The sequence below is a fragment of the Botrytis fragariae genome (genome assembly GCF_013461495.1).
Source record: "Botrytis fragariae strain BVB16 chromosome Unknown tig00000000, whole genome shotgun sequence".
NCBI lineage: Eukaryota > Fungi > Ascomycota > Leotiomycetes > Helotiales > Sclerotiniaceae > Botrytis > Botrytis fragariae.
In genome coordinates, this window is record NW_023500986.1 from 356,093 (window position 1) to 370,401 (window position 14,309).

The following is a 14,309-nucleotide window of genomic DNA, read 5'->3' on the forward strand; positions in this document are numbered from 1 at the left end:
CTAAGATCTTCCTTGACTTCTTCCCCTAGCTGGTGTTCCAGTAGTAGCTGGTGCACTTATATCTCTCCTCGATCCACCCTCTACCATCTGCTTTCTCGGAGTCATCTTGCCTTCTGCCAAACTTCTAGCTCTACCTCTTCTTTCTCTAATCATAGCTAAGGCCTCTTCTCTTGACACTGTTGCTGTCAAAGCTGGATCGATTGTACCATTTGGGAGAGTGAGGATTTCGGTGTACTTGGTGCAAATTCGATTCTTTGTTCTTCCGAGGGAGAAGCAAGTGGGATACGGGTTGTGGTTGACACTGTGTGGAAAGCACGTTCATGGTGACGTTCGTGGTCATGTTCGTGATTTTCATATTCATGGGTTTGCGGGTGATGAATTGTGGTTGAAGTGGAACCGTTTAGATCTTCGGGATTGGCCTCGTCTTTGACTTCGTTCTCAGGGAGATTGATCGGACTTTGAAGTGATCTGGTGACTTTTGGACTGGTTGGCTCATCAAAAATAGAGAGTAATGAAGTATTGGTATCGGAAATGAGAGCCGCAGATGGCGGATCGTGAGAAGGAGTTACTTCTCTTCGTTTATGAGTAGAATTTTCCGATGTTTGTTCGAAATGCATTTTGGTGTCCGAGGATGTATTCTCAGCCGGTTCTGCTACGGATTCTTCAGGTACAGATTTGAAGATACCTTCAGAGGGTACAAAAACTGTACTTGTTCTTTGAGTTTTGGATTTTCTTGTCGACTCTTCACGGTGTTCTTGTGTATCGGTTGACTTTCTTTTGTTGGATTTTGGTTCGCACGAATGAATGCTAGATTCCATCTCCAAAAATTCGACTTGATCAAGGGCTCGGTTTGCTCTTTGAATTTCCCAATCCAATTTGCGTCTAAGCTCATCGAGTTCCTCTTGACCAGCGCCAGACGCCAATGCCATAGCATCTATGGATCTTTGATCATTCTTTGGTGATGGAAATTCGTCCTTGGTGGATTGCGGTAATGGTATATGTCCTTCTGCTGCGATTCTGGCGATTTCTTCATTCTTAGCGATCGTCTTAAATGCATCCCTCTCCTGTTCAACCAACTGAATCTTCTCTCGTAATCTTGTCAACTTTTCCTGCGCTTCAACGAGTTGATACTTTGCTGTAAATGCTTCTTGTTCCCTCTTCACACTTCGTGCTTTTTCTTGTTCCAAACCACCTTGAACCATCCTCAATGTATCTCTTGAAGACTTAAGTTCTTCTTGTAATTTGACAACGACCGATTGTGATTTGAAGCCTTCTTTTCGAGCTCTTCGAATTTCCTTTTCCCATAATGCTTGTGTGTGTGCATGTGTTTCCTTGGCTCGACCATAATTTTCCTGTAAGATGAGAGGTTAGCAGATGATCAGAATGACGCGCAAATCGATAACATACCATAACACTCTCAAGTCTCTCTCCAACCTTTCTTTCCCGTTCTTTTCCTTCCTCAACTTGTCTCCTTAATATCCTAGCCTCATCCCTATATCTGCGCATTTCACTCTCCGCCTCCTCTCTCCCAACCATGGCGCGCTTCAAAGCCGCATCATTTGCTTTTCTTTCCAATTGTTTCCCTTGATAAGCCAAAGAATTGAATTGAGCAATCTTCTCGTTGACTGAACTATCCCTTGAATGTTTACTCGATTTCGAACCCTTCTCCGTAGCGGTAGGAGATGTTGGTAAATCCCATTGTTTTTGTTGATTGGCACGTTCAGGAGAGATTTGATTTAATGGAGAACCTGGAGGACAATTCTCTGTGAGTTTTTTAGGTGAATCCATGATTGGATTTGAGTCAGAGTCAAGTTGAATGGATTTGATTGTATAACCAGAGATCTATCAGTCAGTATGATGTCTTGAAAAAGGATTGTACAAACTCTGATATTAAGTTTATGGAGATATTATTGTGAATTGTGGTCCGAGTTTGGGTTGTTTACTTCATTTACTAGTCTTGGTTGGTTCCCACAACAACAAAAGATGGAATCTAGAGCCGAAGCTGACTAATACATAGTCCCGAGGTCTGAAGAAAGATGGGACGAAAATTTATGTGCAGAGTGAAGAGCATGAATGATTGGTATGATGGACATCTGAAGATGTATAAAGAGAGAGATTCTTTTATGTGATATCTCAATGCTTGAATTTTGATTGGTTCTTTTGTCTATAACCCTAATTATGTTGGTAGAATGACAGTACCTCCGATCCTTGATTCTGCATCTATCAATTATCATGAGAATTCAAAGCCGTATTGCCTACCTATATCATCCAGGAAGAGCATGACGCTCCGCTGGGCCACTGCCGTGGAGGCTTCTTCGCTTCGCTCCAGAGGAGAAGGACGTCATAGTAGGTACTTTCCATTAGTTGATGATACTCCCTGGATTGAACTCCGTAAAATACACTACTCGATCTCACCGTTGGTATGGTCGTGTGCCTGAAGATGACTTTGGAGACGGCTCTCTTCTCGGATTACTTGAAGCTTTTCTTGACAGGCAATGTCATTAAGTCGAGTCTCTCAATGCATCCAAGTATATCAACACAACTTGATATTGACTTCCAATTAGTCTGCTCTGCCTCCACGGCAGTGGCCCCCGGAGGGCCAGCGGAGCGTCATTCTCATGAACTGTGTGATTCTATCAGGTTTAACTTGAGACCAGAGCTCTCTCGGAAGTTAGCCCAAATTCTTCCCCTATCACATAGCACTATTTGCTCGGTACCAAAGCAACTCTAGAGAAGGAAATTCGCTGGGTAGACTCTATACTCTTTCCAGTCCATCAATGTGATGAATGAGTTCATCGAGTAAATCTCAAGCGTACCGTATCCATTTCATTGAGCAGTCTCATCTTATCCCCGAGCCCAACCTACTTATCCATATATGTCGATTCCTCAATCATGGTTGTTCTGTTTCTTCGTATACAAATACCTCATCAACAATCATTACCACCACTTTTCCACGCTTACTGATTGACTCGCCAAAGATTAACATACCCACCAAAGCATGACATTGCAGTCCCAAACACCAATCAAGTACACTAAATACTTTGAAAACAAGGAATTTCTCCTAGAGTGAACGGAAAAAAAAGAAATGGAGACAAAGTGGAAGTTATGAAACGGGGACATGTTTTATAGAAGAATCTTTACTCTCGATGCAAATGATAAATTTCCGATCATGATAACGGTATCAAGGTAGGTAACTCGCTGATGTTATATGCCTAGGAGCCAGAACCCTTGGTCCTGAAAATTCATCGAGGCTGCAAGACCAACCCCTCGGAAAAGATAGGGTGAGAAGTTTGTAGGCGAGTGAAGGAATGGGATTGTGTATGCGGATGGGAGTAAGACAGAAGCGAAAAAGGACTACAAATGAATTGACCTATGAACTTGAAGAAATTCACAACAAAATAATTGTAAGCCAATAGATATCAATAAATGTAAAAGAATTAAAAATCGATACTGAAGAGTCCAGTTCACACTTTGGATATTTTTTAACATTTTTCCCCTTTACCAATGCAGCCCAAAAGGACCTCGACATGGATATCTCTTCTCTCTTTATCTCTTTCGTCTATTCGTCTATTCGTCTATTCGCTATACTACTCTACTACGGTAGAGTGCGGGAGTGCGGGCAGCGGATGGAAAAGTTAAGGATAGAAAAAATTCCTCGCGCCCGGCTCAGCCACTAAGCCCTTTTGGTCATTAGTTCCCACTTAGCGCACTGTCTCTGTGGGTAATTTCGGAAGCTGTCCATCTTCACACTTGTTAACATAAAATCTTTTCCTGGGGCCAAAAAGACTACTTCTTCTTCCCATTCTTCTTCTTGTTTTTCCAACATCAACCACCTTAATACCATCTCCTCTCAATCCTTTTTCGATCTTTAGATCATCAATACCGTCAATATGAGCAACTTACCACCAAAGAAGGAGTCCGTCATGGGCGTGTAAGTGATAACTCTTTTCCTTTACCAATTCTGGATTCTCGTTTTCCTCGTGAAAGGGCTCGAATATGGATGGGATTTTGATTGATTTGTCGGAATGCCACATCGACAACGATATCGATATGGAATCGAGAGATGAAACAAGACGGAGATCAATTGGAACTTTTCGAATATTGTCCAGATCTTTGTTATCCCACATCAATAATTCTTCAAGTCATCGTCGTTGTTCAATGGCATTCCTGATTAAACAAATATTCCATTCTGGCCCCGAGTTCCCACAAACAAATCTTTTCAAGTCAACCACGATACTGACAATCTTTCAATAGTCCACCTTTCGTCATTGACTTCTTGAGTACGTTTATCTCCTCTTACTTCGAAATCGACAAATTTCACAACCTGTTCCGATGAAATTTGAGACAACAATTGATTTTGGAGGAGTTTTAATATAATTTTCACAATACTGATTTGTGCGATAGTGGGTGGTGTCTCCGCTGCCGTCTCCAAGACCGCTGCTGCTCCCATCGAGCGTGTCAAGCTCTTGATCCAAAACCAGGTATGTTCATGTGGAATATTTCTTTTGATCTTTTTTTTTCGGATACAACAATTTGCACATGCATATGTACAGATTGAAGTAATGTGCACAATTTCTATTTCGGGTATCTGAAAATATGGAAAATCATTACCCCGAAGAGAAATCCATCCCACCTTATAATCTACATTTACTAATACAGTCGTTCTATAGGATGAGATGTTGAAGACTGGTCGTCTTGACCGTAAATACGATGGTATCGTTGAGTGCTTCAAGCGTACCACCGCACAAGAAGGTGTTGCCTCCTTATGGAGAGGTAACACTGCCAACGTTATCCGTTATTTCCCTACACAAGCCTTGAACTTCGCTTTCCGTGATACCTACAAGTCGATGTTCAACTTCAAGAAGGACCGTGATGGATATGCTAAGTGGATGGCCGGTAACTTGGCTTCCGGTGGTGTAAGTTTTCCACTTGAATTCTTTTGGTCATACAAATACTAATTTAATCAAACAGGCTGCTGGTGCCACTTCCCTCCTCTTCGTCTACTCCCTCGATTACGCCCGTACCCGTCTTGCCAACGACAACAAGAACGCCAAGACCGGTGGTGACCGTCAATTCAACGGTTTGGTCGATGTTTACAAGAAGACCCTCGCTTCCGATGGTATTGCCGGTCTCTACCGTGGTTTCGGTCCTTCCGTTGCTGGTATCGTCGTTTACCGTGGTCTTTACTTCGGTATGTACGACTCCATCAAGCCAGTCCTCCTTGTTGGACCTCTTGAGGGTAACTTCCTTGCATCCTTCTTGCTCGGATGGACTGTCACCACTGGTGCCGGTATCGCTTCTTACCCATTGGACACCATCCGTCGTCGTATGATGATGACTTCTGGTGAGGCCGTTAAGTACAAGTCTTCCTTGGATGCTGGTCGTCAAATCGTTGCCAAGGAGGGATTCAAGTCTCTCTTCAAGGGTGCTGGTGCCAACATTCTCCGTGGTGTTGCAGGTGCTGGTGTCTTGTCCATCTACGATCAAATGCAAGTCTTGATGTTCGGAAAGGCATTCAAGTAAATGTATGTAGAATGGAGTCAGGGGGGGTTGATTGTAGTGGTGGTTGATGATAATGCGAAATGAGCGCCTTTGGGGTCGGTCGCCGTGGTTGAAAAGCGACAAGGTTGAAGTTGTTACAGACATCCATTGCTATGGTGTTGGAGCAACTTGCAATGATAGTTTGCCATAAAAAAGAAAAGACAAACTAGTCGCCGCTGTACTTTATTACCTAAGCAATTTTTCCCTGTTCCTCCTTTTGATCTTGTTGTCTTCAAAGTTTTATCTCATTTGATTATCATGTGCCGAAAAGTTTCCTTGTGCTTGATTGTTTTGCGCCACGAATTCAATAAATAGATTGTGAAGATGGATGGATGGTGGTTTGAATAGTGTTCAGAGAATATGAGGTTTTATAGACTAATTCTGTGTTAGACCCTTGCATGTTGTGTCATTATGCCGTGATAATGAGTATGTTGTGGTTGCAAGCATTGAGTGCCAAAGTGATTAATCTGTATGCGAGGTCCGAGTAAGGTGAAATATAAGTAAGTGATCAAGTGGGCGTGGTGTGCATTCTAGAAATGTACACGCGAGTGTGCACGTCTTTACATTCGATGTTTACAGGCTGAGGCTAAGAGAAGTTGGAGGCTGGGGAACTGTGAAGGGGGAAATTGATTGATGGAGGAGAGGGGGGGGACGAGGGGGGAGGTGATTTTGTGGGGTTATGGGGGTTGGTAAGGGGTGGAGGGAGAGTGGAAGGATAGGGCGAAAGGGATGGAAGAGGGGAGAGAGAGAGATAGGAGATAGGAGATGATGGAGATGGATGGGAAGGAGAGAGGGAGCATAGGTATTTATGTGAGAGAGAGAAGGGATGTGGATGAAATGGCAATGTGGATGGGATGGGATGGGCATAGGTGTTAGTATTGGTGTATTTGGTTTATGAGTTGGTGGTGGGTGGGAGTGGGGGTGTGAGGAGTTAGGCGATGGGACAGAGGGGTTTTATTGGAAGGTATAGGGAGTTGAAGGGGTTTGAGAAGGGTAGTGGGAAGGGAATGGGGAATGGGAAATCTGTTTGCAGGATGATGAGGGTGAGAGGATGGGAGGATGGGAGGATGGGAGGATATCGAATGCGAGAATTGAACACTGAAAATTGAAACTGTTTGGGATATGAGAAATCTGAATCGAGATAGGGTAGTGGTGGATGGTGGTGGGGTAGAGGGGGGTGGGGAGCGGGGAAGAGGTATATGAATTGTGTGGGGAATAGATGAATGGTTTGGTTTTGTTCTTTTGGGGTTAGGGGGTTGGGAGATTGCTGAGTAGCTCGGTGTGAGGAAGGTGTTGGGTGTTGGGTGTTGAGTGTTGAGAATCGAGAATCAAGATTGGAGATTGGAGTTGGAGTTGGGGTTGGGGTTGGAGGGTGAGTTGAGGAAGGAGAGGAATCGGTAGGGCAGAGAGGGGATGTGAGGTAAGTGAGAGTGTGGAAGGAATTCGATTGACGATGGTGTGATTTGTTTTTGGGTGTGGGCTATGATAATGATAATGATAATGATTACTTTCAAGAATTATAGATATGTGAATGAGAAACTTTGATAAATCGATGGGAGTGACAATGACAATGAGATGGGTGTGGATAATGAGTAGTGTGAATGGGAATTGGTCTGGGATACGGCATCGCTTTTGAATCTCGATTGCTCCTTGTGTTATTCTTTAAAAAGGTATGGGTGCTTTTGGAACTTGAAGATGTAGAGGGGAGGGAAGGGTTTTTATAGGAGGATGGGATGGGGATGGGGGAAAAGGGAGGAAGATAGTTTGAGTAGGGTAGGGGAGTAGGGGGGGTCGGGTATGAATATGCATATGATTAGAAGGTGGAGCGAGGGAGGGAGGTAGATAGAATAAACAAAAATAAATGTAAATATATCCAAACCCAAAACACCCCTTGATGGACTGAAGAGAAAATATGGAAGATACTGTATATGAGAGGGTAATGTATAAATGTATTCGCAAGTTGGATTTGCTTTGTATAAAAAAGGCTGGAGGCCATCACTCAGTCCATACAGGTGCGGACTGCGGGCTGTGGTGTAACGGGTTTTTGATGAGAGTTTCTTTATTTGTATCTTGAGTTAGGGAGTAGATGTGATGTAGAAAGAGGTTTTGAAGATTTGTTGTGGTAGGGAGGAAAGGAAATGATTTTCTGTGGATGTGTGCGAGAAAATGGGAGAGTATGAGATGGGATAATGATGTGAATGGGGGAAATTCGATAATAGGTAGAGTTGAGTAGGGATGACGATGATGATGATGATGACAGCCATAGCCATAATGATAATACTTGTCAAGAAGTATTGACAACGATAATCTATCTACGAGATGTGGTAGTAACTTACTTAATGGGATATGAAGTAGACCCCTGAAATTTGCGAAGGGTGGAAGAGAAGATAGATTAAATTTTACGAGGAGTACTTGTGTGATATTCTAGCAGCCCCTTGAAATGATGCTGGATTTCAAGGTTTTAGATGTATGGGATGAAGTTCTACGGAAAGGGGGGATTTTATAGAGAGAATGGGAAGTGAAATTGGAGATCGATGGGGAAAGAATTGGCATTTGATGAGTAGATGGATAGATAGAGGGTGAGTTGTGCTCAATGGAGTTGAGGTCCCGGTCTGTACCCATTTTTTTGTTGTCGAGGTTAGAAGGGGGGATTGATGGCTGGGAGAGTACAAGAATCCGCACCTACTGCTCTCTCTTCTCTTTTTTCTTCACAAATATTCATACATACGGGTTATAGCTACATTATGTGCGATATAATTCTGTGCGATACAAGTAAATTTGTTGCGATGAATTCCGAGTGAGAGTAAGGAATTTGAGAGAGAAAAGAATATGAGGTAGATGGGTTGAAGGCATAAGTGTGTGTATTGGGGAATGGATGATCTGGCTTTGTTGATTGTTGTTGGTGCTTGAATTAATTGAGGAATTTTGGATGTTGGGTATGAGGTTTAATATTGAAGAGGTGTCAGTGAAAGTGAAGAATAGATGTTGATTATAACATGATAGCTATTCTAGTAATTGTAATCTGGTGTGCTGCCTTGGATCTCTCTGCATTTCCGGATTTGAGCATAACATTATGATCTTGAAATAACCAGCAACACAAACATGACCTAAGAGACCAACGACCAATGGGATCTAGATTATCTTGGCCATGACTAACCAGTAATTCAAAAGGATTTGAGGAAACAAGATAGGAGAGGAGTGAGAGGGCTTTACACCAGAACTTGAAGAGAAAATAGAAGGGAGGAATGGAGACACAGGTAGATATGACTATAATCTGCACCTGTATGAGTCTTATTTTATGCCTATTTCCATCTGTTTTTCTTGTGGATATTGGTTTAGAATTCACTTCAGATTGAAGAGTAAATTTGAATGATAAGTTAGAGGTAGAGATCAAAATATTGGTGTTAGGGATACAAGTAGCAGGTAGCGCTCTATTTCATTTTTCTTTCTTGTAAAGACTTCTCCCTAAAACAATTCCTTGAGCAGGGCAACGTGCTGCATTTATTGGGATCTATGAATGGAAATAGAGAATGAACCAGGGGGAAGGAAGAAAGCGAAGAAGCGGTGCGAGGCGAAGTAGAATAGTATTGGTGTCGGTGTCGGTGGATAGGGTGATGGTATGTCTGAAGGCTTTATAGTCGAAATCGAGGAGTTATTAGGGGTAGAGACACGGAGAAGTGGTTATATGTTAAAGTGAAAAGCTTGAGGGGAATGAGATGAGATGAGAGTGAGACTGTCTGAGTATGAAATATACTGACTGGAGTCGAGTTTGACTTTTTCTGTCAGGATAATTTCTAAAACTATCACACGGGCATCGACAGGTCTGCGGTGGATGAACGTGAGAAACTTACAGATTTTGAGATGCGATCGGGCGGGAGAAATGGAGGTGAGGAAGATAATGGTGTGAGGGTACTAGTGGATGATACATCGGTTTGATAGCGTGCATATCCCTACTTGTAGGAAAATCACAACGACGGTGAAAAGGTGGGAGTAATGACAATAGAAAGTAACACGAATTCGTTCGATAAAATGATGAGTTTTGAGATGAAAATGGAAGTTCAAAATTCATCAGAGAAAACAGTGGTCTGGGACACAGTGTGGAATCTTTCTCGAACCGCCTTCCGTGTGTTCATTCTTTCCTGCGAAGAATGTAAGATTGTACTTGACAAAGAGGACTCTTATTCGAGAGCCAAGATTGGAACAAAGCGAGGGTGAAAGAGAGTGAGTTGGTTTGGGTAGAGATAGTATCGGGACTGTTGTAAACGCGTAAGACAATAATCGGGTGGAGCTAATTTGACTTGAAAGGATCGACGCTAAGGTGTATAACCATCCTCAGTTTGTGGTTTCTCTGTCAAAGTTACTTGAAATTTGTCAACTGCAAGAAGTATGGAGCTTCGACCTCTCGAGTTATGCACAGTTCTGCAGGGTCTAGGAGTTATAGGCAAACTCGAGAGAAAGCGAATAAGTATACGGAAGAAGGGTGGATATGGAGGTGAAGAATTGGGAAGCAATGAGCCAGTGATAGCAAAAGAAGCGAGTGATTAATGACTAGAAGAATCAAGGTTGGTGATAACAAGAGGGATTCTTGACGATAATTACAGGAATTATTGATATGCTTCTGATTGAACTGGAATGGACACATTCTTGTTCGGAATCTGGAGGAAATAGGAGAGAGTGCTGGAAATTCAAAGCTCATGGTGACTCACCAAACCAGCAGTATGCACGGATTGACCGATGTTAACTCGGTATACGCGAGTAGTAGGTTTTTTATGATGATTGAGAAAATTTACAATATCTGAGATAGAAGAAAGAGGGAAGCAAGAGGTAAGATTCATGAGTGTATAACAGCAATGAATCTGAAGATTTTTCTTCTTCTTTCTATTTATCATATTAATATCAAATAAATAAACTCCTATCTTATTAAAAATCTATGTTGTGGGATTTTACTTCTTAACTAACTCATTTTTCATATTGAGCACCTTGATTAATTAATCGGTTCTACAATTATGAAATGTTCTTTTTGAACAACTTTGACTCTCTTTCATAATGTAGACTAATATTAAAACTCTAATGATAGTATTCTCCATTCAATAATGACTTGGAACGCACTGGAAAAGTTCTGACAGACCCCTTATTCGCTTGTTTGTATTTTTCTCACTTTGCTTATAAAGTAGCCCTGCTTTTTTAATCTAGATAGACTAAATATCGACCTCTGAGAGCTGAAAGCTTTCTTCAAGGTATAAATTAGGGTTTTAGAGATCCTTTATTCTCTCATATGCACCTAACGTCCTTGGCTATAGTTAGAGACAGCTCAATGATTGCAACATCAAAGAGGGGCTTCTTAAGCGGCCTCTCTCTATCATTCTAATACTAAGTCTCTAATCTCATGGTTGATATTCTCTGTTGTCCCAAGTATCAGACTCTTTTCCTCCAAGCACTACCCTCGCTGCAATAGAAAGGTGTTCTCACTAGTCACCATAGATTCGTGCTTCGCGTTGAGCATTGTGTATGGTTGAGGTGATACCGAGACTAGTACGATTCGCATTTATCCAATTATAAAATGCGCAATAATAATAATTGTGTCCAATAAGTGAATAATCGTGATTGCAAATGTACTTGTGGTTGATGGGTCAAGATCTGGTCTCTGGATAGTATTATTCAAGTTCGTCATAAGTAATGATGATGATAGTTGTATTAGTATTTCAGGTATCGATCCTTGAGGGTTTGCGAGGCAATATAATTCTGCTTCTTACATAAGCGAATTTTGTCACTGAGTGGTACTGTGTCATCTTTCTCATGAACTGGGTTGATTGAGATGCGAGTTATGAACAATGAGAAGCCTGGAAAGAAGAAAACTAAAATGAGAATCAGGAATCGAAGATGCGTGAATTTAATGGTATCAAATCAACATTGAATAGTGAAGCTGCTTATGCGTGACAGAAAAAATACCATGTCACGATACAGCTGGAACAAGTAAACAATCCGGCTGGCTCTAAATCCACCTCCTACACCCGAGTGCACCGTGAACTATTGATGAAAGGTGATTCACTCAGGGTGTGCAATGGAATAATAGCAGGAGAGTACAAATAACAATGAGAAATAATAGTGACAAATAATTAACAGACATTGATAAGGACAAAGCGGGTGAAGCACTACCAAAGGTGATTCTGTTACTCCTTTGACTTGGGATGACTGATAGGGAAGTGTAATTAGAGAAGCCATATTGAGTCACTCTTCACGGTTATATCTACTAATATGGTTGCTTGATTCTTCGCAACACGATGAGACATTTTTAGCTTCGACTTTAACCTCAATTGAATGATGAGAGGGGTCCAGCCGAAGTGTCGATAAGCTAGTCGAGTGTCGTTGAAGTATATAAGACTCGGCAATCTCCATTCGTACCAGCAGATGAACTTCTTCAATAAATCCCCAAGCTCCAGTCAACAGGAAAGAGGACATATCCAGCATTATTAGTGGCCGGATTATGGTAGAAATATGTGTAGTATAGACTGTGCTGGTATGATACTCGTCAATAATAGTAAAAGACAAAGCGGTGATGAAAAAACTTACGTAATCGACTGCGGCTTGGAAGTCAAGGATTATAAATGGCACTAAAGTCATGGGAACCAATTAAGAGGCGCCAGTCGTCATATCTGAAGCTGTGGGTAAAAATTTAATGATAGAAAGTTGACTCTGGTGGAGCATATTGAGCACAAATTCGAGAAATTCCCCCATCTTCCAAATTAACTCGTCGATTCCGTTGTTGAGCTTTAAAGATAGACAAAGATGTGATTTTGTAGCTCTGAGCTGAACTTTTTTGCAGCATGAGAATAGAATATTCGAGATGAATCCTTGGTCGAGTGTCAAACGAAACTGGAAGGGCTTTCAATCCGAGCAGAAACCAAACCATAAGCCTTTAAAAGACACACTCCCTTTCCAATTCTTTTCTTTCAAGGCAATTTGAATAGTCCATCCGAGCAACAAAAGGAAGGATTGGGACACAGGCTATTCAGCACAAAACTTTGAACTTTATTATTTAAAACTCTTGGATTAGAGATGCTTCATCATAATTGACATACAGCTATGCGTGACATCGATTCACGTAGATATCCAACATCAACGACCACACGAATAAAACGTGAGTATACCAGTGACAGCAAAGATTTATAAGTATAAATGGTTGAGAGAATTGACGGTAATATGGATCTAGTATCTAAGATCCAAGTTCTTGTCCAAGCTGTGAATCAAATGGTCGAGTAGAGATGGAAGGATAAGAGATCGGATGTTTGGGCCTGAAGCGTTTTTTTGGATGCGTTTGCGGTAGATTTACTGCTCAAACCTGTATGATATCGATCATTTTATAGTGAGATCGGAAAGATTCAAGTCAGAGGTGATAGTTACTATGCGATACCAGAATAAAACGCCCTGAAACTCGTGACAGACGGATACCGATACACAAAGACCCAGGGGTAAGTGTATAACCTTCCAAGTTCTTGAATCATTCCCCCAGCGTATAATGCCCATCATTTAAACTTGCTAGTGAGGATTGAATGAGGTATACTACGCAAGGAATTTGACCTTGTGGTCTACAATATGGATCTGTGGATGAGAAAGACTGGTGTTGAGTCCAGAGATTCGGTGAGAAAGGGAATTATGAAATGACAGTATTAGCATCTTGTGTGAAATAGAAATTTCGAAGACAAAACTTGTAGTGAAAGCAAGTAACAGGATAAGGCGGTAAGTTTATGAGTTCTTAGACGTCTCCAGAAATAAATTCACCTCTCTGAGTAGCTTTATAGGACACGTGAGTTGCATTTGGGACGCACCGAGTGGTATCCATAGTCTTAGTCTCTGAATATCAAGTTATATATCTCCGTTAAGATTCAAAGATGATATAAGGACCCTTTTATAGGAGGAACATAGTCAATACCCTGATCATTCATACTCACTACCATAAGCATCGAATAAGGCATGTTTCCCTCAGAATCTCCTACCCGTGGGATCTCTTCGAATCCTTATGACTCTAAAACTTCATAAAGCGGGTATGTAGCTGAGCAATTCATACTATTGGCGAGTAATCGCTGTATGCATCAGTAGACCTGGAGGTCACAAGTGCGGCACGTACACTCGTAAAAGTAGTAGAGGAATAATTTGTAGATGAGAGCAATGGTACCATTTGAGCTGATCGATTGAATATTAAAACTAACATCTAGAGTTTCTTGCCAGCAGTGTTAGAACAGTAAGGGTGAAAAATGTTAAAAGAGAATGACAGTAAGAAATTATGACAGATGTCGACAACGCAATCAGTCCCCAGCCTTCAAAGTCACGGTTTTTTCAGGCAGCTAGCAACTCGAATGATGTAATATTGAAGATATGCCATGGCGGGCTTCATGCCGCGATATCTCCTGCGCGACCATGTTGGGATGACTCGTGATAAGAGTGACAGAGAAATATTTCTCCCTGTTCGATCGGAGATTTTGATGGTAATTACCGATAGGAAAAAGTTCATTTTTGGCATGATCCATACATCGAAGCAACTATGACTAGTCTCTGGAGCGAATGGTTTTGAATAGATGAGGAAATTGTGGAGTTGGGCCTGACTAAACTGGATCGAATGGTATATAAAGAGGGTAAATTTCTACTCTCCACGAAACAATAGTCAATGGTAGCCCTACCCTCACGTCCAGGGAGCTAAGGAAAGGGAGATGTGTACTTTGAACAAAGTGTGCTTAACGTTTCATTAGATTATGGAGTTCTTTTCTTTCAGC

At 41.6% G+C, this 14,309-nt stretch overlaps 2 protein-coding genes across 2 annotated transcripts; one reads left to right on the forward strand and one right to left on the reverse strand.

The window, feature by feature from the left end:
- Bfra_006317 (putative pap2 superfamily protein) lies at positions 1-1,788 on the reverse strand (the record flags this gene model as incomplete). Its single annotated transcript, XM_037336690.1, has 3 exons — positions 1-176; positions 236-1,352; positions 1,408-1,788. The coding sequence occupies 3 exons, from the start codon at positions 1,786-1,788 to the stop codon at positions 1-3; spliced, it is 1,674 nt and encodes a 557-aa protein (XP_037198056.1).
- Positions 1,789-3,807: 2,019 nt separating this feature from the next.
- Positions 3,808-5,848, forward strand: Bfra_006318 (putative adp atp carrier protein). Its single transcript, XM_037336691.1, has 5 exons — positions 3,808-3,931; positions 4,255-4,280; positions 4,405-4,481; positions 4,671-4,916; positions 4,972-5,848. The coding sequence occupies exons 1-5, from the start codon at positions 3,891-3,893 to the stop codon at positions 5,521-5,523; spliced, it is 942 nt and encodes a 313-aa protein (XP_037198057.1). The 5' UTR covers positions 3,808-3,890; the 3' UTR covers positions 5,524-5,848.
- The last annotated feature ends 8,461 nt before the right edge of the window (positions 5,849-14,309 follow it).

What these genes read in the sequence shown, in the direction of transcription:
- Bfra_006318 (XM_037336691.1), top strand. Translation starts at nt 3,891, where the DNA reads ATGAGCAACTTACCACCAAAGAAGGAGTCCGTCATGGGCGT. An exon ending in AGCTCTTGATCCAAAACCAG is followed by an intron (nt 4,482 to 4,670) that starts GTATGTTCATGT and finishes GTCGTTCTATAG; the next exon opens with GATGAGATGTTGAAGACTGG. An exon ending in GTAACTTGGCTTCCGGTGGT is followed by an intron (nt 4,917 to 4,971) that starts GTAAGTTTTCCA and finishes TTAATCAAACAG; the next exon opens with GCTGCTGGTGCCACTTCCCT.